Raw genomic sequence first — 27,926 nt, 5'->3', positions numbered from 1 at the left:
GCCATCAGGTCACAAAATGGCTGCCTCAGCTCTAGGCATCACATCCCTTTTCCAGGCAAGAAGGAGGAAGTAGACAGAGCAAGCAATCCCTCCTCCTGTGCTTGCCTGACAGAGAACAAAATCCCAGAAGCTTCCATCCAATCTTCTCTGAAGTCTAATTTGCTTGAACTGTTTCACAAGGCAGCCCCCGCTTCATGGGAGATACTGGGCAAATGAGTGTCTGGCCAAGGGGTCTGGGTACCAGGATTGGTATAACGCATTTCGTGTATTGTTTCCTAGGCTTCGGCACAATGCTTGCTGCCCAGGAAAAACTGAGACTGTGTTAGCAAGTTAGAGGGGGAGACGTGTCTGTAGGGTGGCTGGTGTCTATCACAGAAATGCAGAGGGGAAAGCACGAAGAGTACTAAGTAGCTGGCTGCCACGACTTTTCTTTAGTCTCGAGACTGCTTTACGTGTTTCCTTCTTTCTTACGTGTTCCCTTTTCTTTCTTATTTTAGTGGAGGATGACACAGGCCTGTGTCTCAGTTAATTGTAGAGTTCATATAGGGACCGTTAGGTCTCAATTTCCTCAACCATGAAACAAGAATATTGTGTTAGAGAATTTAAAATGTATGGTGTTTTAGAGTCATCGTGATAGCTGGGCAGTACCTCTAATAAAGATCTTGATGATATAGAAGGGTAAAGCTAAAATTAGCTTTTGGCTTTTTGGCAGTTAAGTAATATGATATCACTTAAGCCCCAGACTTCCATCGACAGTGGAAAACTAACTGCATTTTTATTTTAATAGAGGAACATACACATATATGTGTATAGTTTATAATCAAAATAACCTCAGCGCAGTGTTCTAGGAAAACGCCATCTGTCCCAGCAGAGGAGGCATTTTAAGCGCTCTTGGTAAAAGCCTGGTAGAACACTCCTTTTGCTTGTTGGGCATTTGTTCTTATTTGTTAATAGTGTTTGCACTGCATATGTTTGCCTTAGATAAAATTAAAGGACAACTAAAAGGGAAGTGATTCCCTTCGCGCAGCATAGCAACTGAACTTCACTCGAATGAAGCTGAACCTTTGATGTTTCGCGTGTCACGAAATGGAATTCTGCTTGTGTTTCGGAGAGAGTGATGTTCTGGCTCTTCATATAGAATCCTGTTGAGATTATATGAATTTGGATAGATGGCAAGTAGGAAATCATATTCCCAGCTCTAACAAATTACAAAGCAATTATACCACATATAAAAGAGGCTGCTGAAATGTTAACCTAAAAAGTATTAATCTTCTATCCAATAAAAATCTTAGAGAAGGATCCTGGTGCCATTTATTGTGGTTTATCAGTTTTGGGAGATCCTGGAGATAAACATTATTAACTGTGGCATTTAAAGGGGCCAAAAGGCATCTGCAATTTGGAATGTATTTTTAAGAATAAAATGGGTGTGTGTATATGTACTTAACAGCTGCTTTAAACAGCTTAGGGGGGCAGCGTCTAATTTCATTACCAGAAAATATCCAAATATCAGAAACTTTTCCGTCTACTGAGATCCTTTTGACTGTGTAATGAAAGCAGTTGTTCTCATTTTTCATTATGTGAATGACTAAGAGCCTTGTTAATGTAAATATGCAGGAAGCTTGATTTTATAGCTTCTTGGTTTTATAACCAACAATAAAAGTCATGTGCAGCGGAAAGCCCCTTCTTCTCATGTCTACAGTCCCAACCAAAGGACGAACTCAAGCAATTTTTTCTGGCGAAGAAATGACCCGTGTGGCAGGATCTTAGATGCTGCCCGTGGTGGGCTCATTATAGAATGTGATTAACATGATGTTACTTTAAAGAGATAACAGTGTTTGGGGAGGGGATTTCCAAGTACCAAGTGTTAGGCAGTATGGCATCCACTTGCCAGGAAAAAGTTTTATACAAGTTTTTAATAAATGTTATTGTGAAATCAGTGGAGATTTTCATTATACAAATGACCTTAATTCATTTATTGAAGTAAGCATTTGGACTTCTGAGTCTGGTAGCTTCTTTTCTGGACAAAAGGTCCATTCTTTTTGCCAGTGGTCGTCAGCATGTCATTGTCATCAGCATGAACAAGTGTGACTGAGTGACCTCTAAGAGTGAGGTATTGGAAGGGACGCAAAGAAGTACAGCCTTGGTCGTCAAGGAGTTCATATTTGTTGCCAGCATCTCTTTACTGACTATCTACTCTTCATGCTTTAAACAAATCACTGAAAGACTTGTTAATCTTTGCCCTAGGGGGCTCTTCATCTAGGGGTCCAGCACACCAGTCTCTCCACTTTCCTAGGCCAAGGGATAAAGTCACAATTAGAAATGGCGATCAGCCTGCCTGAAGTCCTCTCCTGACCATTTCCCCTCCTCACCTGTGGTTGCAGACCCGCCCTGCCTGCCCTCAGAGCTGCGTGCTGGCTGGCTGCTGCTGTAGGGCAGTTTGGGAAGACAAGACGGTGTCCTGGAGCAGTTCACGCCCTTTACAGTATGAAAGGTTGGGAGGGACACAGCTAGAAAAAGTAAGAGAGCTTTTGCTGTTTTCCTTTTTTAAAAAAAAATGGTTAAAAACAATGTAGAATTTATCATCTTAACCATTTTTAAATGTACAGTAGTGTTAAGTATGTTCACATTGTTGTGAAACAGATCTGTAGAACTTTTTACATCTTGCATATCTGAAACTCTGTACCCGCTGAACAACAAATCCCCTTTTCTCCCTCCCCCAGCCTCCGGCAACCACCATTCTACATTCTGTTTCCATGAATTTGACAATTTTAGATACCGTGTGGCAGTGGAATCATAGCATTTATCTTTTTGTGATTTCTTTTACTTAGCATAACGTCCTCAAGAGCCATCTATGTTGTAGCACGTGACAGGATTCCTTCCTTTTTAAAGCTGAATAATATTGTATTATTGGGTAATCACATTTTGTTTATTCATCTGTTGGTAGATATTTGGGTTGCTTTTGGCTATTGTGAATAATGCTGCTAGGAATGTAGGTGTACAGATATCTCTTTGAGACCCTGCTTTCAATTCCGTTGGATCAGTACCCAGAAGAGGAATACTTGGATCAAATGGTAGATCTGTTTTTAATTGTTGGAGGAACCACCATACCACTTTATAGAGCAGTTGTACCATTTCACAGTTCCACCAATGGTGCACAAATGTTCTAATTTCTCTACATCCTTGCCAACACTTGCTATTATTATATTTTAAATAATGACTATGCTGACAGGTGCAATGTGATGCCTCATTGTGGTTTTGGTTTGCATTTCTCTGATGATTAGTAATAATGGGCATCTTTTAATCTACTTGGCCATTGTGTATCATCTTTGGAGAAATGTCTATTTAAGTACTTTGCCCATTTTTCAGTTGGTTATTTAATTTTTTGTCGTTGACTTGTAAGATGCCATTTTCTCTTTAAAACATGAGTTAGCAACATAGACCTACTCACAGACCAGGTGTGATATAACGGAGGAATCCAGAAATGGAGTGAGCAGAGACTAGTAACTGTACAGAGTAGCCTCGCCCATCTCTAGCCGTCGTCAGTCCAGCTTGCTTAATTGAGGGCTTTGTACTCCAAAAGAGGATTTAAGGCCTCAGATTCATCCTCCTCTTCCTCCCTCTTCCTCCTCATTACCTCTAAAACCAGGGGGATGGACAAGATGATAACTGAGGTGTCTTCCAGCTGTAAAATACTGAGTTTGGAGAGTATTGCCTTTTACTGACTGACCTCTAGCATCTAAAATTTCCTTGGAACCTCAGTAACATTTGACTCCTAGACTAAGAAATCTCGTTGATGGTTAGTAAGAAGCCCTCCGCCAAAGTTCCAATGGATCTTTGGTTTGCTAACTTTTAATCTTACTCATTTTTCTCGTTATAGTATGATGTCACCTTCAGATCGTGGGCCTAGAGGTCAGTTCTTTCATTGCTGCCTCAGACAGGTCCTTCAGCGGGGCTGTGGCCAGGGGCTGGAGCTTGTACCTTGCCCTGCAGGTACACAGTGGTGGTGGTTTTTTCAACCTACTTGCAGTCATGAGGAAGTAGAAGCCAAAGTTTGCTAGACAGTGTGTTTGTTGTTGTTTTAAATACATAGAGAAAACAGAACTAGTCCAGATTTTCAGTGAATTCTTATTTCTGTAAAACTAGCTATATTTTTTGTGTTAAAGGCCAGTTTAAAGAAATATTACCCAACTGATTATTTCCTACCCATGACTTTTATAGCAGTAGTAATTAAAAGAAGTAATGGTTGTTGTTGAAGTTTACCATGGACTCTGATATCATATGCTTAGAATTACTTTTAAATTTTAAGTACTTGATATTTAACATTTTTGCATCTTATACTGTCGGACAGATAACCAGTAACAGTCTTTAGGGAGCTCACCTTAGTTATGTGAGTTATGTTATCACCATATGGCGTATGACTTAAAATGCTCTAATGCTAACAGTATTCTATGAGGTAATAAGGTGAACAAGCAAAATCCAGTAAGCCACACAGGAATGGGTGAGGAATATGCACGGTGACTCAGAAAGCGTGAGCTGTTGGTGGTGCTTGCAGTAGAAGTCAGGGTGTCTGATCCAGCAATTGTCTTCGTCCTTGGCCACCTGTGGCATTTGCATTGCCTTCTGGCACATTGTCAGGTCTCAGTGGAACAGTGCTAGTCCCTTCTTTTGCCAAAATACTAAATATAGCCAGGTGTGGACGGGGGAGGTAATAATGCAGGGGACTGAGGCAACTTCATAGAGCTACGTTGTGAGAAGCTGGAGAAATGTTCAGAGCCATCCTATGCCATTCTTTTTTTTTTTTTTTTTTTTAGTACTGCAAAATTTTTATCAAAATATTTCCTAGAGCAAATTTCAAAAAGACAGGTTTGATTTTTGTTTGGTTGGTTTAAAACTGGTTTTATTTATTTTTATTGATGTATGGTTAATTTATAGTGTTGTTTTAGTTTCTGGTGTACAGCAAAGTGATTCAGTTATACATATGTGTATATATATATTCTTTTTCAGATTCTTTTCCATTATATTTATTATGAGATATTGAATACTGTGCTACACAGTGGGACCTTGTTGTTCCAATGTCATTCTTAATCTGGATTGTATAGTCAACCCAAGGATTGAAAATGCAGTTGGTAACATTATGATTATTTCATTGTAAAAGATTATCTAGGCCTTGTGGGGCTCCCCATCACCATTCCTCTAATCACAGATTAGTCATTTAATTATGAAAAAAACATAACCACCAGAACACAGGTAGAGTGAAAAGACAAAACTAACTTCTGGTTAGTAATTAGCAGGCCAGAATTCATCAGTGTCATCATTATCAAAAAGGTGTAAGATTTCCCCTCCAAATGATAGCATTTCATAAATTTTGTAATACATTAAACTGTCAGATGTTTTCATTATTCGCTTATTTATGTTTCATGAGAAATGTAACTTATTTCTCTACACTTTCTGTTCCTGGTTTCTAAAAGTATATAATGTTACTATTATTACAAAATATTATTTGTAATGAAAGTTCTTTTTTCCTTTTGGATGCTTCAGAATCCACATATTAGACATTAGAGTAGTGCATGAGGCTTTAGGACTGTGATTTGGTCCCCATTTCTCTAATCTGCTTTGTTTTTGATGGGGAAAGATTTGCTAGGAAATGTGACTGAAGCAATCATATAATTTTGGCTAGATGGTAGCATTTAGAATATCATTAGACTTCATTTATCCATATACCTTCTTATCTGTTACTAGAGTAGCAAGATTTGATCATGATTTGTGTAGTTACAAGTTAGTAAACTTTTCTAATTAAATAGGGAATATATGTATAAAATGTTTTGATAGTGTTCAAAAATCAGTTAATATAATTCACATTAACTGTACAAAAGTAGAAAAAAATTACTATCTCAGTAGATTCAGGCAGATCATTTGTTAAAATCTAATATCTGTTCTAGATTAAAAAAAAAAACAAAAAAACTCTTACCAAACAAAAAGTAGGGACTTCCTAAACATGAAACCAAGTTCTGGCGAAGGTGCAGAGCAAATGGAACTTCGCATGTTGCTGGTGGGAGTGCAAAATGGTACACCTATTCCAGAAAACAGCTCAGCAGTTTCTCATAAAGATAAATGTATACTTACCTTATGACTCATCAGTCCTACTGCTAGGTATTTACTTAAGAAAAATGAAGACTTATGTTCACGCAGAACCCAGTGCACAAATGGCTATGCAGCTTTATGAATAATCACCCTGGACTAGAAAGAACCCAAATGTCCTACAGCCGGTGAACAAATATACAAATGATGGTACATCCCTTCAAGCAAACTATTGATAAATGCAACAACATGCATGAATCTTAAAGGCAGTGTGCTGAGTAAAAGAAGTCAAAATGTTATGCATTGTATGAGTCAATTTAAGTCATATTCTAGAAAGGCAAAACTACAGATATGGAGAACAGGTCAGTGGTTGCCAGGATTTGAGGGTGGGGAGAAGGTGTTGATTACAAAGAAGTGGCATGAGGATGTTTTCTGGGGTGATGGAAGTGTTCTGTCTTGGTTGTGGTGATGGTTACATTATACATGTGATCAAAGCTCATGGGAACTGTACACCAAAACACATGAGTTTACTTTTTATAAATTAAAGGTATTTTTTAAAAAGTAAGTTTAGATGCCAGGTCAATATAGAGAATCTGTATTTCTGTATGCCAATAATAACCAGAAAATGAAATTTTAGGAAAGATGACATGAATAATAGCATTAAAAATATCAAATACCTAGGCTAAATCTAATGAAAGCTGTCTGAAATCATTACACAAGCTGATTCTAAAGTTTATATGGAAACACAAATGGCAAGAATAGTCAAGGTAATAATACTGAAGGAAAAATTATAGGATTTACACTATTAGATATGCAGTGTGAAATAAACGAATCAATGGACTAGGATAGAGACCAGAAACAGACCCACAACTTATATATATGTATATGTGTATATATGTGTCCTGTATGTATATATATTTGTGTGCGCATATATATACATAGACACTTAATTTATGATTAAGATGGCATTTCATTATACAGCAATGTGGACAGAAAAGTCTTTTCAATAAATGATCCTGGATCAGTTGCTTATCCATGTTGAAAAAAACTAATTTTGGCCCCTACCTCACATCATACACAAAAATTATAGGTCAGTTGTTGATCTAAATACAGAAAGTTAAAAAAGACTTCTAGACGTGCTCAACAAAGTAGTCATCACAGAATGCTGGGAAAAAAACTACAGTGAAATTACCACTACACACCAACCAGAAGAGCTAAAACTTAAAAACAAATTACAACAAAAAGACTTTAAAGTATCAAGTGTCATCAAGGATGCAGAACATCTAGAGCTCGGAAACACTGGTGGTGGGATTGTAAATCAGCACAACTGCTGTGGACGGTTGGTAGTGTTGTGTTAAAGCTCTACACTCATCTTGCCTCTGACCCGGCAGATCCAATCCTAGTTGTATACCCAACAGAAACATGTACTTACGTTCACCAAAAAGCATGTACAAGAATGTTCATACCATAAGTCATAATAACTCCAAACTGGAAACAACCTAAATGGTCCATCAGTAGAAGAATGGCGAAATGCATTGTTGTATATTCAATGAAATACCATAGAGCAGTGAACAGGAAAAACTGCTGCTACTTACAGCAACATGGGCTCAAATATAATGTTTAGTAGACGAGTTCAGACACAAAAGAGTTCAAAAACAAGCAAAACTAGTATATAGGTAAGAAGCCAGATTAGTGGTTATCTTCAGGGAGGGAGATTAGTTGATGGGATGGTATAAGAGGCCAGCTTCCAAAGTCTTCAATTTCTTGATTGGGATCCATAGTTTTGTGAGTGTGTTAACTTTGTGAAAATTCTTTAGGTATACATTCATGATGTGTATGCTTTTTGGAATATATGTTATATCTGAATTTAAAAGTTTATTAAAAGAATTATTTTGAGTGAATGGCATCTAAGACAGTATTGGGTTTTTTGTTTTATTAGTAAATCCATATCATCAGTGTTGTAAGAGAGAAAATTATTTGTATCTGTCAATACAAATAACTAGCTCCATAAATAAATAGAGAGAACAGGCTTAAATTCTTTCCTAACTAAATCAAGACATCCCTAGGCTTCTTTTTTATTGCTTTTGTTGCTAGGGATAAACCTGTATTTTTCTGTATCCCTCTTATGTTTTTGTTTTCTTCACAAAATATATTTTTGGAAACCATTCTCTATTGGTACCTATAGATATCTTTCTTTTTGGAGCCATATGAAATAATACTACATTGATAACAGTAATATATTTCACTCATCTATCATTGACATTGAGATTGTTTCTGACTTTTTATAATTATAAACATGTTTCAGTGAGCAATATTTCACATAAGATATACTTGGGTAAGTATTTGTATAGGATAATTTATTGAAAGTAGAAGTTTTGGATCTTACAGTACGTGTAAGTTATTTTAAACTTTTGTTGGGAAATAATTTTTCACTTATAGAAAAGATGAAAGATTGGCACTTACTGTTAACAGTTTGTTCCCTTTGCTTTATCACTTGCTCTCTCTTCACATGAATAAATGATATAATTTTCCCTTTGAGAATAACTTGCATACATCATGGCCTTCCATCCCCAAGCACTTCAGTGGGTCTCTGAAGAACAGGGACATTCTCCTACTCCGAGTAGAGCTGTCAACTCCAGTGAACCTAGCGTGGATTTAATACCTCCTTTCAGTCCGCCATTTGTATTCCAGTCTTGTCAATCAATCCAACAAGATTCTCTGTAGCATATTTTTTCCCTCTTGTACAGGATCTAGTTGAGGATCAGAAACTGCATTTGCTTGTCATGGATCTTTTTAGTTTCCTTTTATTTGGTATAGTTCCTTGGCCTTTCTCTGTCTTTTCGAAAAAATAGCTTTATTGGGATGTGATTCACATACTGTAAAATTTATGCTTTAAAAAAAAACTGAGATGTAACTCCCAACTATAAAATATATCATTTTAAAGTATACAAATCAGTGGTCTTAGTATATCAACAGAACTGTGCAGTCATCACCACTCTAAACTCCAGAACATTTTTATCACCCCTAAAACAAACCCTTTACACATTAGGGGTCACTCCCCCTCCCCCCTTTTGTGTCTGGCTTCTTTCACTTAGCGTAATGTTTTCAGAGCATCAAATCCATTCCTTTTAGTAGCTAAGTAAGGTTCCATCTTATAGATGCATACCACATCTTGCACGTCCACTCATCAGTTGATGCACTTTTTGGCCATTATAAATACTGCTGCTGTGAACATCTGTGTACAGGTTTTTGTGTGGACCTATTTTCAATAGTCTCATATCTAAATTCTGATCTAGGCTTCGTATCTCGCTGTAGCACTTTGTAAACCTTTCTTGGCCATTGTTTCCTACAGGGTTTGTAATGGATCATGAGTACAGTTTCCACATGCAAAACCCACGGATGCAGAGGGCTGACTACTCATTGTACTATGTCATTATATTTAAGGGACGTGAGCATCCTAGGATTTTGGTGTCTGGGGTAGGGGGCTCTTGGACCAATCCCTGCAGTTACCAAGGGGCAACTGTAGTCATAGAAACAATTGTTCGGGAGACGTGGACCAGGCAATTTTGTCATTCTGAAGCGGTCTGTAGACTAAAACACTTGAAGACCGTGGGTCAGGACGGCTAACCCTCTCCCATCTACAACTGTTTAGATTGCTCAGCTCCTGAGAGCTGAGACCTTAGGCCTTTGCCTACACTATCGGCCTTCCAATAAAATGGACTAATTATAATAAGAGTTCCCCTTTTATCTTTCCTGCTTATACTTTGCAGGAGATGCTGTGGGGCAGAAGTAATGTCAGTGTCATCTTATCAGATGACTGTCAGAGCTGTGCAGCCGGGACTCCCTTTAGTTCTTCCCTTCTCTGTGAGTTTGCGCTGGGGGAGGGCACCGTGTGCACCTGGGGTCTGAAGGAAGATGAACTGCCTTCCCCCTCCCCCGAGTCAGTGCCACGGTGAGGACCTGCAGCCTGTCCTCTCCTGAAGATGAATCTGTGTTAAGTGTTTCCTGGCAGGAAGCAGCCAGCCTTTAGGGGCCAGTTGAAGAGAAGTGCCTCCAGGATTGGTGGAAGAGCTTGCTGGCCAGTGGCTTGGGGAGAGCTGGGGAGCCAGTCCCACCCCCTGCCAGACTTCCCTGGGCCAGAGGTGGTTTGTGAGTCCAGACCATGTAGCATCCTCAGGACAGCATCCAGGGTGAATGTGTACTGCTGGGCTCACCACCACCTCCTCCTCGCTGACATCCAGACGTCACCTCTGGAAATCCTCCCTCCTCCCCTTCTTAGAGCACTCCCATCCTGCTGAGCCAGGCAGATACCTGTGTGCAAACTTTATTTCTCTGGTATGGTCTTAAATTGTGTCTGAGCAGAGAGGCTTGTGCAGACTGTGTTCAAAAACTGTAGTGAAGTGAATGAGCCATAGGAAAGGCCCACTGTTCAAAGGGACAGCCTGTGAGCACTTTCTAGTTTCTTCTATTGTATGTTAATAAGGTATGTTATGAATAAAAACTGATTCTGGTTGAACGCCACCCCCTTTTTTTTTTTTAAAAGAAACTGCTGGCACAACCTTGAGAAGGGTGGAGATGTCCTTTATTTGATGTGATATAGAGTGTTTGGCTGGAACCCCAAATCTTGGTTTCCATCATCAGCTTATAAAGTGAAGTTTGACAAGATTGTATTAGAGGGAGGAATTGCAAAAGATTGTGTGCCCTTGCAGTGGCGATTTGCCCTTAGTAATGGGAAATTCCTGGGTGGAGATATTTAACCTGCGTTCATACACAAGTGAATACTGACGTCTATTTTGCCTCCTGTCAGCCTTTAAAAACTTTTCTTGAGACATCTACATCTAAACAACAGTGGAGAAAAGGGTGGAAACTGGGTTGCTTCAACCGTAAGGTGTTTCACTAAGCCACAATGGGGTTCCGTGCCCCGGCATATCCTTGTGGTCTTTTTTTGGGTGTCCTAAGTGATTTGTGCTCCTTTATCATCGGAATTATAGAAACTGTGACACTGAGAACTTGATCTATTACCTGACAATATACCCAGACAAACAGCAGATACTATAACACACATACCTCAAGAAATAGATCAGAAAGAGGGAGGGTAATAGCTCGGTGGTAGAGTGAGTGCTTAGCATGTGTGAGGTCCTGGGTTCAATCCCCAGTACCTCCTCTAAAAAAAAAAAAAAAAAAAAAGTCAGATGGATTAACAGTACTGTGTGGGTCACCAGATTTCCCCTTTGCGCTTTTAAACCCTGCCTTCCAAGTACTGCCTTTTGTGCCCCTTGGGAGGAGGTAAAGAATCTACCTTTTACCTGTTTGTGTTAAAAAACAAAACAAAGCAAAACAAAAACACTGATGTCTGGGTTCCCCTCCCCAGAGACTCTGACTTACTGGTCTGAGGTGCATCAGGATATTTAAGAGTTCCCTAGGTCACTTAACGTGCAGCCAGGTTTCAGAACCACTGCATCAGCCGGAATACTCCTCCGTTGACCCTGTTTTAAGTGATTGGCCTTCCAGGGAATGTTCGGAGTTACGAAGTACCGTTCTTCCACGTGCTTCCCGTGTCCTCGTGGAGGGCAGTGAAGCGGACAGGCTTCTGCTCCTGGGGTTCCTTGTTCTTCATGAGTGTTCTCTGAGGGCTGGCTGCTCCTCGTTTTGTCCTCTGCTTCCTGCGTGGCTGTGATGGTTCACCGGCTGGCGGGCTGGTGTTGTCGTGAGGCCACTCTCTTCACAGCCACACATGGCAGGCATTTAAGGGGGTGCGTTATTTTCCATCTTTTGAAATCTATTGCTCTCTGTGCCTTTCAGGAACCTATTAAAATTGGCAGAATGTTTGGTAAGCTCTGTAGGGTTGTGGACAGCACTGTTCTGTAGAAGCTCCAGTTTCTGTCCCTGACGAGCTGTGTGACTTTGGACAAATAGTTAACATTTTGTAAAAGGGCTATTATTAACCCATCAGAAGGCATGTCCTAGACTTGGTGGAGGTCGTGCTTGGGCCATGGGGCTTGGATGGTCTCAGCTGACCTTCCATCCCTCCTCCATTGTTGGCAGTTCCCGTTGCCATGAAGCTCAGTTTAAACACAGCTTCGCACCTGATGTCCTCCAGGTGAGAGAGACTGAAAATCGGTCGTCTTGACAACTCACTGAACAGGAACATTGAGAGAACCAAACGTGTCTTTAGGACAGTGTTTTCCAAATTTAAAACTGTACTTAAAAATAGTCCTAAGAGCCTTCTGGGACATTTGTCAAAAATGCAGATTCCCAGCCTCCACTTGAGACCCCAAGTATCAATCTCCAGGGGTAGGGCCTTGGTGATTATTTTTATTGTGTTTTTTAAAATTAAGTTCCTAAGTGATTCTTGTGATTATAATGATAAAAATGGGAAATTGTTCTCTAGGAAATTGAATATAGTAGGTTCTCAGTAAATGAACACATATGTATTCTACTAACCCATTTAATTTTTCTACTTGAAGCTTTGGAGATTAGCTAAGGTCCACAAGCCTAGGATTCAGAAGAATAAACACTGTTGGCAAGAGAGGAAACTGAACATTGATCACTTTGTACTTAGTGCTCTGTGATGCTTACATGTGTTTTTTTTTTTTAGGGAGAGGAGGTAATTAGGTTTAGCTTTTTTTTTTTTTTTTTTTTTTTTAACAGAGGTACTGGGGATTGAACCCAAAACCTCGTACATGCTAAGCTTGTGGTCTACCACTGAACTCTACCCTCCCCCATTCCATGTGTTGGTAGCAAATGGTGATAGGCTTCTTTTCAACCTGTTTGGGAATCTGTGCAGTGGGATAAAACTCTAGAGCTGTGTGAGCATTATTCTTAGGATCCATGCCATGGACTCCATTGTAGATGAGATGGTGAAATTAGATATTTTGGGTTTTAAGTCTTGGAGTTACTTTAATAGACAGTCCTGTGGTCTGCTTTATACTAAATTCACTTGTGACAAGCTTACTGTATTTGTAATGATTTTGCTTTTAATTTTAACTGTGTGGTCTTTGGTCCTGAAGGTTACATTTGGAAAAGGAACATTGCCCTGTACTAAACCATATATACTTATTTTGCTTTGTACGAAATACATACGAATGCCGCGTGCCTGAGAAGGTTGTCATGGGGGTGTGTAATTACATTTTTTTTAAATCTCTTACATTTTTTAAGACTACTGAGTCACTGCTGGATAAATCACATGATTCTGCGTTAAAACCTATTTTGGTTAATAATTCCTAGAAAGTAATTTTTGCTTGGCTAACGCAGCGAACAGGCCCCCAGTACTTCGACTTCCACATCGTCTTTCTTTCTCTGAACAGCACGAGCTTGACATGAGTTTTGACTGGTTTGAAACTCTCTATATACTTTAGTTTTCTGTTGCAAAAGTTTTATACATACATATATAATGGAAAGTTGGGAAATTACTGAAAAACGTATAGGAGAAAGTCACCCCTGATGGCAACATCAGACTTCACCTCTGTTCATGTTCTGCTCACTTCATTTTTTAATGCTTTTTTTTGAAATTGAAGTATAGTTGATTTACAATGTTGTGTTAGTTTCTGGGGTACAGCATAGTGATTTACTTACACATTTTTTTTTCATATTCTTTTTCATTATAGGTTATTATAAGATATTGAATATAGTTCCCTGTGCTAGACTGTAGGACCTTGTTGTTTATCTGTTTTATATATAGTGGTTTTTGTCTGCTAATCCCAAACTCCTTTTGACCTTTTATTATGCCTGATTCTTTTAGCTTACAAACAGTGCCCTGACTAATAAAACTTGAACGTGTACATATTGCTCATTTTGCTTGATATTGGCTCATCTGCAGCAGAGACAGAATAGGTATTAAGGTATTTTCAGATGTTCTTATGGTGGAATAATTTAATAATGAAGCCTAAACAGTACTTTTCATGGGCACTGCCAGTCTGGAAGCCCATAATTTAATGAGGGTATGTTTTGTGCCTGGCACGCTGCCTTGGATTTCCTGTCAGCTTTTACAGTCCCCATCCCAGGCAGAGCCCATCCTCAGATAACTGAAACTGTAAGAGTTATAACTGGTTAGTCTCCTCGCTCCCATTTTCTCCTCGTTTCGAGCTGCAGGAGGTTCCCAGAGAGACATTCTTCCATAACGTTCTTGTGTTCTGTGCATACAGCTCGCGCTGGCTTAGGCGTGCAGGTGCGTCACCAGCAGCCCCTCCTCCTTCGCCAGTTTATTTCTTACTCGTGGTGTAATCTGTGCTCTGGCTGGGAACAGCTGCACGCAGCCTCTCTCTACCTCTGCTCCTGCATTTCCTTCCTCTGGAATTTTCTTCCCTCTTCTCTCTGGAAGTTCATGTCCCTGTTTTCCTTCAAAACCCTAGGAAGCCTCCCTCTTTGACCTGCTGTTTGTTGGCCAACACATTATCCTTTTGTATGTGTCCAAATGTCATTTTTCAACTATTTACTCAACTCATTAACATCGGGGACCTGCCATCTATTCTGTTTCTCCCACAGTACCTCACACTGGTTTAGAAATCTAGGTTAATTTCACTTAAACCAATAGACATCGTTGTTTTTCAGAGTGGGAAATTGAGACTTTGATAGGAAGGTGTTCCCTGCCACGTGGCGAGCCCGGACCTGACTGACATCACACTGGAATCCGCAGAGGGAGGTAGCTAGGGTGCTGTCCAGAGATGACAGAACAGCCTCTTAAAAAAGAAAAAAAAATAGCAAATAGAAACAGCGTCCTTTCAGACTTTCATTGTAGAGCAAGTGTTTCATGGGAGATTTCTTTTTTTTTTTTTTTTGGACTCATGGGTATTTATTTTATTCTGTGGGTTATAATCCATTACTATTTATTTTGCTATTCAAATTGTGTGGGAAATCCTTTTTTTTTTTTTAATTTGCCAACAGAGCTCCTGGGAGCTGAGCTAGGGGGCCTTTAGTGTTCCTCTCTGCCTTTTCTGATTTCTCTTCCAGGGTCCTCAGGACAGGGTTTGTGCTCACCCGAGGCTGGTGGTGGAGGAAGTTGGGGGGCGGCGGGGGGACACTGCTGACACAGGTGCCAGTCAGACTCTGGATGAGGACAGCTTTGTCCACACGGGCGGGGCTTGCTTCCCGCTTCGCAGTCTGAGCCCTTGGTCACAGGGCAGTTCAGATCTTCTTAGTTTCTAAGTAATCCAGTGCGAAAACATTGAGGATTTATATTGTCTTCCTCTGAGGTTTAGAGAGGGTTTAACTTTTAGTGTCTAGATCATTAGGGCAGTTGAGGGCTAATGAAGTAATTATGTCTACTCAGTCTAACCACATGTGAAATACCACACTGGAAACATTTTACCTCTCTCCTCCAGAATAAAACTTTTTATTTTATGGTAACAAATAATCAAAAGATTTTAAAGGTTGTCAATATACCTAATCCATGAATGACCGTCTCAAAGCAGTCATGATTACTGGTTACAATAGCAACACATCCAGGGCCTTGGCAGTTCCCCACTGCGAAAAAAAGGAAAATGGATTAATGACAAGAGGTTAACCTTAGAAAGAAAGAGACTTGGTTTTAGTCATGAGGATAGAAATTAAGATGAATATGAAGAGGAGAGGGAGAGAGATGGGGAAGTCACAGCCTTTGAGGACAAATAAGGGCACAGAAGTTGCAGGTGGATGACGTGGGAGAGCCACACTGTAGGGAAAAGGTGGGAGGTGAAAACGGCAAAGTGGAAAAAGTAACTGCGGGGTGAGGACAGGGACGTTCTGAGTCCCATCTCGGGCTGCCCTGCCGGAGTGTGGTCGCCTTCTGTCCTGTCGAGGTGTGATTCTTCGGCCCAGGTCCTGGCCCTGTCACCCACTTTGCCCCAGGGTGCAGCTTCCTGATCCCAGGAACTCCCTGGGCCTCAGACGGGGAAGTGCAAAGACAGATGCCACGACTCAAATTAGCACCGCCGGAGCCTTCAGAGACCGGCCTCCCTCCCTTTCCTTATTTCTTACCTAATGGAGTAACAGCCCCAGAGAGGAATCCAGCAAACCGTGGGGCTGGCAGAGAAGTGGAAGTCGTTGTCTCCGAGCAGTCCTTGGAAACCCCCCCACCACAAAGGAAATTATCCCCTGGCCAGGACGTCTGTGGGCCGTTGTCCGGCAGTTACCCATTTTAGTCTGTGGGTTGTGGGCTGTAAACCGGAGCTCCTTAATGGCTTAATGGCTTAAGGATCCCATCAGCCCTGCTGCTCTGCCCTTGTGAGGGCACCTCGCGCAGACCCGGGACGCACTGACGGCTGTCTCACCGTATTCTTAGTGAAATCAGGTGTCCCGTGATCGCAGGTGAGGAAACAGCCAGCTGGAGGATGTCGGGTGACTCTTGCTGTGACATTTTAGCATCTTCGTAGAGGCGCTGAAATTAGGAACAAGATCTCCTGAGTCCCGGTGTACAGTTTTGTTTTGCCTTTTAAATAATACACCATAAAACCTCACTTGTTTCTGAATTCCTAGGATTACTTTTGGTATCAAGGGAAAAGGAACCGAGCAGACCTCGGATGGAGGTGGGTGGCAGAGTCAGAGGGAAGCCTGTGGTGGAGGGTTTTGTGCTTGCAAAGCTTTGTAGCTCCCGCCAGTGGGGCTGAGCAAGGGGCCGGCAGCTCCCCCTGAGCCTGGCTCGTGCCCCATTTTTGAGGCCCCAGGGTTATTTTTAGCCTCAGGGCCTTGGAAGCAGGTGTGGTCCAGGCTTGAAGGCCATGCCTGGAATCTGTTCAAGTTCTGTTGTGCGCGTCCGTTTAGGAGCTGAGGACAGTGACGGACCACTGTATAGGCCATTGAAAGAATCTGCTTTTCCAGTGAGAGGAGTAACAAACAGTCACACTGTGTTTCATTTGTGATGTTTTAGGTAGGTTTACTTTGAAGACTTTATAAAATGAAACACACTTTAAGAGTGTTAAGAAATATATTAATTTTAAAAAGCTAGCGATAAGTCCTTTGTATACAGAAAAATCCTTCTGTATCAAGAGTCATATCCCAGCTGATCTGTTTTTAAAGTCCGGATTTGTAGTCGCAAGTGTGTAATTTAAAATTTAATTTTTCTCACCTTCCCCCCCAACATTATTGTTATTAAAATAATCCTTTGTAAGTCCTTTTGTGAAGTAGAAATTCAGCTTTTACCTTGAGGGTAAACATCACTTTCCCTGCATTGTATTTCTTCATCTTCTTGCCTTGCCCAAACTCACACTTTTTTTTTTCCTATTGAAGTATAGTTGATTTACAGTGTTGTGTTAGTTTCAGGTGTACAGCAGAGTGACTCAGTTATACATTTATATATACGTAAAAATACGTATATGTATTCTTTTTCAGATTATTTTCCATTATAGATTATTCGAGATATTGAATATGGTTCCCTGTGCTAGACAGTGAATCCTTGTTATCTGTTTTATATATAGTAGTTAGTATCTGTTTATCCCAGACTCCTAATTTATCCCTCCCCTCTTCCCTTTTGGTAACCGTACGTTTGTTTTCTATGTCTGTAAGTCTATTTCCTTTTTGTAAATAAGTTCATTTATCATTTCTTTAGGATTCCACATATAAATAATACATATTTGTCTTTCTGACTTACCTCAGTATGATAACCTCTAGGTCCATCCATGTTGCTGTAAATGGCGTTATTTCATTCTTTTTTATGACTGAATAATATCCCACTGTTGGTGTGTATGTATGTATATATATATATCTACACATATGTATACACACACACTTGCACACACACCACATCTTTATCCAGTCATCTGCCAGTGGACATTTAGGTTGCTTCCATGTCTTGGCTGTTGTAAATTGTGCTGCTGTGAACACTGGATGCCTGTATCTTTTCGAATTAGCATTTTCATCTTTTCCAGGTATATACCCAGCAGTGGTATTGCTGGATCACATGGTAACGCTATTTTTAGTTTTTTAAGGAACCTCCATACTGTTTCCATGATGGCTACACTAGTTCACATTCCCACCGACAGTGTAGGAGGAATCTCTTTTCTCCACACCCTCTCCAGCATTTATTATTTATAGACTTTTTAATGATAGCCATTCTGACTGGTATAAGGTGATACCTCCTTGTAGTTTTAATTTGCATTACTCTAATAATTAGCAAAATTGAGCATCTTTCCCTATGTCTGTTGGCCAGCTGTATGTCGTCTTTGGAGAAATGTCTGTTTAGGCCTTCTGCCCATTTTTTCATTGGCAAACCCAGACCTTTCTTGACAGTGCTGGCAAAGAGGAATGCCAGCCAGACCAGAGCCACCAGGACCCGGCTCTGTGGGTGTGTCATGCCCTTTTTCTAAATTTTTCTGCACCTTCCAAGTTTATGGGAAATAAAAGAATATAAAAAGTATTACCTTTACTTACTCAAGCAAAACTATTATGACATTTTTTAATATATGTTTGTGTGTTTATATGTATGTGGGTGTTTGAGGTTTTGCTTTACCTACTGTTCTGTACCTGGATTTTATTCTGTTAATATATTATGACCATCTTTCATTGTTGGTCATGTTTACTTTGGTTGTAATATTTTTAGTAATTTAGTCCTTTCTCAGGAAAGAACACCTTATCTCTTATGTAGTGGAATTTTGCTGTTTGGGGGAGGGTGGGCCAAATGTGGTGCATGGATGAAGTTTGTACATTTATATTAGTATTATCAACCCCTTGAGGCAGGATGGATGGGAGGGTACCATCCGGGAGAGATTCCTGGTGTGGAGGAAGGAAAGAGGCAGGTGGGGAGGGAGAAGCCAGTGAAACAGGTGAGCACAAACAGGAGGCTTCAGCTGGGCCAGAACCCAGAGGGCAGCACGCTTCCTCAGCAGGAGCTCGGTGAAGGCTTCTCACAGATCAGAACTCTGCCTGGCTGGCCTGTGTCTGCAGAAAGGTGCTCTATTTAGTCTTTGAAGGGTGGCTGCTCTTCCAGCCTCTGTCTGTGGATCCTTGAGACGCATGTGAAGAACCCGAGCCTCTGATGAGGACAGGTCCTTTCAGCCCCGCTGCATCTGCGCAGTGACTCAAGCACCCCTGTCCTGCCACTGCTGCCACCAGTCAGATTGTGTCCTCTCCTGTGGGGTAAGAAAAGACGGTCAAGTCGTGAGTAGGTGACTGAAAAACACATTTAAGCTCCCCTTCTCGGCTTTAGGGAAGATTTCTTTTGTTTTGCTTTTGTTTTTCTGTTGAATGTGTTTTATCAAATACCAGACCTCAGAATTTCCTTCAGGGTTACCCCACAGCATGGGAGGCAGAGTTGCTCCAATCACTGTAGAACTAAGGTGGTCAAAGTCCAAGATGCTCTTCTTCCAGGTGCGTGGCCCGCTTTTTTTTTCCCTTTTGATTTGTTCGGTTTTTCTCCTGTTGGAAGGCTGTGAGTAAGGCCCTGCTGGTGTATCTTGTTGCCTCTTTCTTCAGTTTTATTGGGGGTGGAAAAAAAAAATTTAAGAGTGGCTTGTAGTTTAGTAACAGTAAACTTCTCACCTGATTTTATCCTTTCCATAAATTCTCTGAGAATTTGAATTTGAGCTCAAGCTCAAGCAAACAGGGCTCGACAGCTCTCCTCCCTGAACGAAGCCTGGCCCAGCCTTTGCCCTCTGCTGAGAAGTCGTGCGTAAAAGGAATAGTGTAAAATGGACACGTGCCCCCTCCAGGTCCCCCTCTGCAGACCATCAGTTCTCGGGGCCATCCCTCACCCGCCGCCGCGGGTCCTGCTGTGGGCAGTCGGGCGGCGTGGAGGGGAGATGGCGTGTGGGAAAGGGACTCACCACTTTCCTAGGGGGTGACCCAGCGCCATGAGACTGCCCAGAGCCAGGACCCTGTCTGAAGGCTGAAAAGAGTAACTCATCTGAGAAGATGCTAAATAGAGTCATTTAAAAACGACCTGAGTCTTTAAAAAATGTTCTGGTTGGGCACTAGCTTTAAAGGCTACAAGTAAAGGAAAGGCTACAATCCAAACAAAACACTTTCCTCTCAGCCAGTTACTCTAATGGCAAATATTGGTTTTTATAGTAGAACTTTATATTGTCCTTTTTTTTTAAATCAAGATATATGTACTCTTCATTGTTTTTAAGAACAGTTTAGAGCTTTAGCTTTTTAAACTTACATAATTATCAAAGAAATAAAGCCAACCACAATGTAAGAAATAACAGAATGCAGTAATCCAATCATAAAGAACAGTCAAATGTGCTTACACATATTCAAGAAATTAATCATCTAAGTTAGAAATAACAAGTAGTTCATTTGTGTCCTTTTCTTTTTTCAGATTCCACATATAAATGATATCATGACATTTTTATTTCTCTTTCTGGCTTACTTCACTTAGAATGATGATGTCCAGGTCTATCCATGTTGCTGCAAATGGCATTATTTTATCCTTTTTATGGCTGAGTAGTATTCCATTGTATAAATACCACATCTTTTTTGTTGTTGTTGTTGGTAATGATTTTTTTTTAACATTTTTTATTGATTTATAATCATTTTACAATGTTGTGTCAAATTCCAGTGTTCAGCACAATTTTTCAGTCATACATGGACATATACACACTCACTGTCACATTTTTTTCTCTGTGAGCTACCATAAGATTTTGTGTGTATTTCCCTGTGCTATACAGTATAATCTTGTTTATCTGTTCTACAATTTTGAAATCCCAGTCTATCCCTTCCCACCCTCCGCCCCCCTGGCAACCACAAGTCTGTATTCTATGTCTATGAGTCTGTTTCTGTTCTGTATTTATGCTTTGTTTGTTTGTTTGTTTTTTAGATTCCACTTATGAGCGATCTCATATGGTATTTTTCTTTCTCTTTCTGGCTTACTTCACTTAGAATGACATTCTCCAGGAGCATCCATGTTGTTGCAAATGGCGTTATGTTGTCGGTTTTTATGGCTGAGTAGTATTCCATTATATAAATATACTACATCTTGTTTATCCAATCATCTGTTGATGGACATTTAGGGTGTTTCCATGTCTTGGCTATTGTAAATAATGCTGCTATGAACATTGGGGTGCAGGTGTCATCCTGAAGTAGGGTTCCTTCTGGATATAAGCCCAAGAGCGGGATTCCTGGGTCATATGGTAAGTCTATTCCTAGTCTTTTGAGGAATCTCCATACTGTTTTCCACAGTGGCTGTACCAAACTGCATTCCCACCAGCAGTGTAGGAGGGTTCCCTTTTCTCCACAGCCTCTCCAGCATTTGTCATTTGTGGACTTTTGAATGATGGCCATTCTGACTGGTGTGAGGTGATACCTCATTGTAGTTTTGATTTGCATTTCTCTGATAATTAGTGATATTGAGCATTTTTTCATGTGTCTATTGATCATTGTATGTCTTCCTTGGAGAATTGCTTGTGTAGTTCTTCTGTCCATTTTTGGATTGGGTTGTTTATTTTCTTCTTATTGAGTCGTATGAGCTGCTTATATATTCTGGAGATCAAGCTTGTCCTTCTAATTAAATTGGTCAAGAGAAGTCTTCCGGTTCTCTGACTGACTCAGTGGTATCCTGTACTCTTGCAAAGCTGGATGGAGAGTGAATTTCAATAAATAAAACACTGACTTCCATTATAAAGTCTTAGGTACATTTCCATAGGTAACCAAATGGAATCTAAGATATAAATTACACAGAAAACCTTAAAACATTATATATTAAAAGGGGAAGGTTTAGACATAATTTATGTCAATATTAAATGTTATAAAATATGAAATATAAATTGCTGGCTGAAATGTAAAATACACCACAGTTGGCCCTTCTTTAGAACAAGTTGCCCACCCTGTTCCCTGATCTGTGTATTTTGTTACACTAATATGTTGCCTCCACCTCTCTCTATCCCTGCATAATAAAGTCCTTTAAATTTTTTATTTCTGAAACTGGGATACTTTGTAAGTATTTGTTTAGTAGCCCTGGTTAAGGTTACTAGTCTTTGGTATGATAAATACTGGTTTATTGACTCCTTTTTTTTAATAGAAAACTGCCTTGTACGTGTAGAGAAGGGTTATTTAGCGGTCTTCTGCAGGGCCATTTGCCTCCCAGACTTCCTCGATGGTCAATCTCCTCTTGGGAAGAGAGGCTCCCTGCTACCCCGGCCCCATCTCCTTGGCGACAGTGTGGTCCAGGGCCTGCTCAGCACGAGCCCCGGGCAGCCTGAAAGGCGGCCCAGCTGGGAGGCCTTGAACACCTCCCTCGGGGTCCGCAGGGACAGGAGCAGCAGCTGAGTGACGTGGCTGACAGCCTTCAGCCTCTGGCAGGAGACACCCCGCCAGTGTTGACCTTCAGTGGCCTCCCGACCACCATACAGGGAACTCGTGGTGCCGCCCTCTGTCTGGGCAGGAACAGCCAGAGTTGCAGCAGGGGGTCCTTTAAGAGATCACTTCATATTTCCATGAATGTGTGTGTCACAGTTGAAACTCCTCTTAAGTCAGAGTAGTCCCAGAGGACCCTCTCCCGTTAGGATGCCCTCCAGCAGTTTGCTGACCCTTCAGGCCCACTGTTGTGAATTACTCTCCAGCTTTTCGGCCCTCAGGTAAACAGCTGACTGAGCAGGTGTAATGCTAGAAGAGAGGGGGAGTTGTCTTTCAAGGTTAAGTGTTTCTACATGTTTTATTTAGATTCCCAAAAGTGCAGCTGTGAAAGGCCCGTGGATATACAAGTTGTATCACATTCCCATTAAGTGTGGAAGAAAATCAGATTGGAGTATTTTAAGTGAAAGAGAAAGCAAGATGCTAACAGCGTACACACCTTGTAACCAGCTGAACAAAGAAGGAAAAGGAAGAGAGTGTATAGTGTTTTATTTTACATTCATTAAAAAAAGTCTTTGGAAGAAATCAGAAGAAACTATTAACAGTGGTTACCAGTTAGACAGAGGAGGACCTGGACAGATGAAAGACAGAGATACTCAACAGATTCCATTTTTTTCATATCAATGTATTTGTTGGAATTTCAGTATAATGGCAGTTTTAACAGCTTTATTGAAGTTTAATGGACATACATTGGGTAGGTAAAGTATACATATTCATTGTATGTATACAGGTTTTATATATATATTTTGAACTACGTGAGTATATTCTTTATTATAAATAGAAAGAAATTAATTAAAACTTTAAAAATTGGCTAAGTAAATAGATAATAAATAGCAAAGCTGGCCTGCCCTGTGTTCCGTTTTAAAATTTTTATTACTTTTGCCTTGTAGAAATTTTGGGTAAGATTAGCTGGTGTTGCCAACAATAAAATATTCTCTTGTCATCTTTCAAATCCTACTTGATGCAAAAGGTTTTGAGAACAAAACTGTCACAGGCATGTCCCTGATCTCAGAGTACTGACTTTCTTTTTTTTTCATATACAATAAAATGTGTTCGTTGCTAAGTATGAATTCATGAGCTTTGACAAATATATATAGTCATGCAACCACTACCACAATTATCATACAGAAGAATATTGACATTCTTCAGAATGAACAATGAGTACAGAGAAATTTCTAAATGAGAGTTGTAGCCCGGGATGAGGACTTCCCCAGAATTCTCCAGCTGCAAGTAAACGAGGTGCAAGGTTATTGTTCCCCACCTTCCACACCCCCTTGCAGGGCTCGGCCTCGCCCACAGTCACCTGGGACCACGGAAGATCAGACCGTGGCCACTCAGGTGCCCTAGGAGGGCCCCAGCCAGCCTCAGTGCAGCAGGGGGGGTAGCTTTATCCTCAGCTCACCTTCGCTCTCTTGCTTCAGTGCATCCTCGTATTAGAGTCACTGAGCAGACAAGTCTTGGCCAGGAAAAGGGTCTTTTTTTATCTGGAACTCTGGTTCTCCAGGCCAGAGTGACCGTTTCCTCCTGGGTGGACCTGTCGGCCGTAGCCTGCCTTTGGTTTCAGCGGTGTGGGCTTTTCAGAGTTGGCTGAAGGGAAGCAGAGATGAGAACTTTCTTACCCAGCTTTTGCATGTTTGTGGTCTTCCCCCTCCCTGTGTCCCTCCATCTGCTAACCCAGATAACTGCTTTGTCCGTTCCAGCTTTGTCACCGCGAGGAGCCAGTTGGGCCCGGAAACACAGGGCCGTTGCTGGAGTCAGGGCCACTTGCCCCTGTTTTCGGGTGTCCGCTTTCTGTGCCGCCAGGTACCAAGTGGATGGGCCACGTCATTCTGTCTCATCCAGCTTCACTATGGGGACAAGCTCTTAGGAAAACAGGGTAACCCTGGAGTAGGAGCCCTGGTATGGGAGGCAGCCAGCATGAGCACAGGACCTTGCGTGGCTGTGGATGGTGTCAGCAGGTGGTCAGGGCTTGACCCAGCACTGATGACCCTGGGTGGTGCTCTGCACACATGTGTCAGCTGATTGACTAGGATGCATTCTCTGCTCTGGTTTCTTCAGTTGAAGGTAGAGATGGCTTTTGTGCTTCATGGCCATTAAGCAAGACAGAGAATACATACACTCCTAGAGTGAAGATAAGAAATGTACAAATACTGTATTACATGGGGCTGATCTGTCAGATGTGAGGGTGGCTGAGACGGTGTCCTAACTCCATGTGTGTCCGGCTCTGGGAGAAGGGGCACTGCTTGGTTGAAGCTGGACTGCAGGAGGATGGAACTGCTCTCTTATCTGCCGAGGGTTGCCGTTCAGATTCCAGATGCAAGGTAGCCCTGCTCACCGCTAGCATCTTTACAGCATTTCCCTCCTTTCTCTGTGTGATGACTAGTTGCTTTCTCACTCACTCCCTTTAGATAAAAACAGACAGTTTTCTCCTCAAAATAAACTTTGTGAGGAGACAAGGCCAATATTATATCTCCATTTTATCGATGAGGAAAGTGTGGTTCAGAGAGGTTAGTATGGTTTGTCCAAAGTTACATAACCAGTAAAAAAGTGCAAGGCCACTTCTCTCTCCAGCCCGCTCCCGCTTGCTTCTCTCTGCTTCAGTTTCTAGTTTTTAAGTCAGATTAGGAAGTAGGACCCAGTGCTGTTTGAGGATTTGACTATCCTGATCTAAAATCAGTTCATCAAATATGAATTATTCAGTTTCTTAAGTCATTTTTGTAACAAGGAGGATTCTGCTTACTTGTGACCATGTAAATTGAGTATCTTATGTGCATAGCACGGTGGAGGTAAGAAATATAATACAAAACCTCTGCCACTAAATGGTTTATCCTCTAGAAGTTCAATGCCAACAGTGGACGCCTAGTTTTGTGTAGTAGAGCATTTCCTATAAGCGGAGATGGATCCTGGAGTTAGGAATGTGAGAATATTAAAGGTCAGGATGAGGTCTAAGCAATGGGCACAAAACTCCAACTAGCATTTACTAGGAGAGGGTCCATCTCAGCAGGTTGGCAGGAACAGGGAAGCAGCAGGTCCAGCATTATGGGCTCTGTGTGCCTGGTTGCTGACCTAGAATCCAGGGCTAAGGTGTGAGATTTTCTCAGGCTGGGAGTCAGTGATTCTCTCAAGAATGAGGCACAAGAAAAACAGGAGTGAGCCTGTGAGGGACCGGGGAACTGGGGTACCAACTAGCCAGAGTCTGAGCTGTGAGGCTGCCTGGGGCGGAGCTGGGCACATCACAGGCCCCCAGCAATCAGCTTAGCACTTGGCAAGTCAGCCTTATCGGTCATTTTTGTCCCTCCTCTTCCTTAGAAGGCAGCTGAAATTCATAGAGCCTCCCATTTTTCCTGCCTCTTCTTCCTGAGAGCGATTTAAAGGGGCTGCTCACAGACACACATCTACCATCACAGTAATTCTCAAGCCATCAGAAGAGATTTTTTTTGTCCTGATCATGTAGATTGCTCACCTGGTCCTAGGTTGTTCTCAGCTTTTTCCAAGAAATAAGCAGATAAGATGGAGGAAACTCATTTGGAATAATAATACTCTGAGTGGCTTTTTATAGCATTTCTAATCTCATACGGATAGTCAATTAGTTCTGGGCCCCCAGGTGATGGTAATTTATGACTAGGTCTTATTTTGTCTTCTGAGGTTTTGTATTGTGAGGTGAAACTGAATTATCATTAGTACGTTTTCTGAAGCCATACCTGTTTGTCCTTTTTGTTTGTTTGTTCAAATGAAACAGTGCATCAAGTATGGAATTAGATTAATGGAGTAAATATTATGAATCATACACTCTCTCTAATCTGATGCTCTTTCTTCTTTTGACCCCGTGTTTTGTTTTCCGTCTGTCATTCTCTCTCCGTGTAGGCTTTTGAGCCCCGTGTAAAGCCGTTGGAGCGAGGAAGCAGAGGTAAAGAATGATGTAATGCGCTTGCTGCCCCAAAGCATCTTTTGTTGGAATGGTTATTCCAGTCATCTCTTTATGAATCAAATGTGAGGGGCTGCTTTGTGGCAGGAGGCCTTTGCGAGAGCACATCAACGGGAAAGAGAAAGAGACATTCACTTGGAGGGCTCCTGCTGAAAATGGGCTTAACTCTCCTCTTCCGTCACCACCAGCCTGACCTCATACATTTCAGCACAATGGAGTGGCTGAGCCTTTGAGCACCCCACCATTACATCATCGTGGCAAATTAAAGGAGGAGGTGGGAAAAGAGGACCTATTGTTGTCATGGCCCATGAGATGATTGGAACTCAAATTGTTACTGAGAGGCTGGTGGCTCTGCTGGAAAGTGGAACGGAAAAAGTGCTGCTAATTGACAGCCGGCCATTCGTGGAATACAATACATCCCACATTTTGGAAGCCATTAATATCAACTGCTCCAAGCTTATGAAGCGAAGGTTGCAGCAGGACAAAGTGTTAATTACAGAGCTCATCCAGCACTCAGCCAAACATAAGGTACTGGCTTGCTTTTTTTTTTTTTTTTTCCCTTTTTAAAATAAACGGACATACTGAATGGGGAATAATTTCAAATGAAGCTTGATTTTTAAGGGGAGAAAGTAATTGAGGAAGTTTTGGTTGCTTTTTTTAAACTTTGGTACCTTCAGATACCTCAAAATAATTTACTAATTGTAAACATTGTCACATGTAAGGATATTTCTGAACTGTACAGAAAGGTTACCTTGTTTTAATTTGATCAAGTGCTCTGTTTTCCTATTAATGGCCTGCTAAGATGGTTTTATTAATTTGAGCACAAATAGAAAGTTATAACTAATACATTGTATTAATACTCAACTATTAGTATTTATGTATTAGTATATAATGTGTATATATTATTAATCATACATTAATACATTGTTTTGTATTGTTTACAAATGTACTGAAAATAATTCTTTTCAAGTGCCTTGGAAAGAAAGTAGAAACTAATATTAGAAGTGCTTTTTATTTGTGGGAAGGTAAGGTTATAGTCAGAACTTGAAAATCTTCAAGGAAGCTTATTCTTAGGATCCCAAAATGTCATCTTGTGGTAGGTTAAGTTCTTTCTTTTGTTCAGTAATAAAAATGAGTTCGTGCTTCAATTTTACTAAACAACTGATTTGTTACTATGCAGAAGGCGCCTTTAAATGTTTCTTTAGTTCAAGGATTGTTATGTTTATTTTGCATATTATTTTGTTGAACATGCTTTTTACCCTTTTATAGTGGCAAGGATTTGAAATCGAGGAGTTTTGAGCACATTTACACAGAAATAGCATCCAGTTTGCCTTTTTAAAGTTGACTTTTACAAGCATTTAAGCCATTTGTATGCTTGGTTTATCCAGTAACTTGACCGCATCTCATTTTTGTTCAGATTATTAATGAAAACAGGAAGCAGTTATTTGCTTCAACAGCGGAGGTTTACGGGCTTATTTTTCTCGCCCTCCTTCCTAACAGCCTCACGTTTGCATTTTTAGGTCGACATTGACTGCAGCCAGAAGGTTGTAGTTTACGATCAAAGCTCCCAAGATGTTGCCTCTCTGGCTTCAGACTGTTTTCTCACTGTACTTCTGGGTAAACTGGAGAAGAGCTTCAGCTCTGTTCACCTGCTTGCAGGTAA

The 27,926-nt window shown here is 41.0% G+C and overlaps 1 protein-coding gene across 4 annotated transcripts in view; it reads left to right on the top strand.

The window, feature by feature from the left end:
• DUSP16 (dual specificity phosphatase 16) overlaps window positions 1-27,926 on the top strand; it is a 142,883-nt gene that overhangs the window by 78,993 nt on the left and 35,964 nt on the right. For all 4 annotated transcript variants that reach the window (XM_064479054.1, XM_064479055.1, XM_064479057.1 and 1 more), the window contains 2 exons: window positions 26,203-26,791; window positions 27,784-27,922. In XM_064479054.1, coding sequence (XP_064335124.1) covers window positions 26,564-26,791; window positions 27,784-27,922 — 367 coding nt within the window. In that variant the 5' untranslated portion in view covers window positions 26,203-26,563. The remainder of the gene's footprint in view (window positions 1-26,202; window positions 26,792-27,783; window positions 27,923-27,926) is intronic.

This window comes from Camelus dromedarius, chromosome 25 (genome assembly GCF_036321535.1).
Source record: "Camelus dromedarius isolate mCamDro1 chromosome 25, mCamDro1.pat, whole genome shotgun sequence".
Classification (NCBI taxonomy): Eukaryota; Metazoa; Chordata; class Mammalia; order Artiodactyla; family Camelidae; genus Camelus; species Camelus dromedarius.
This window is presented reverse-complemented; position numbering and strand designations above follow the sequence as displayed.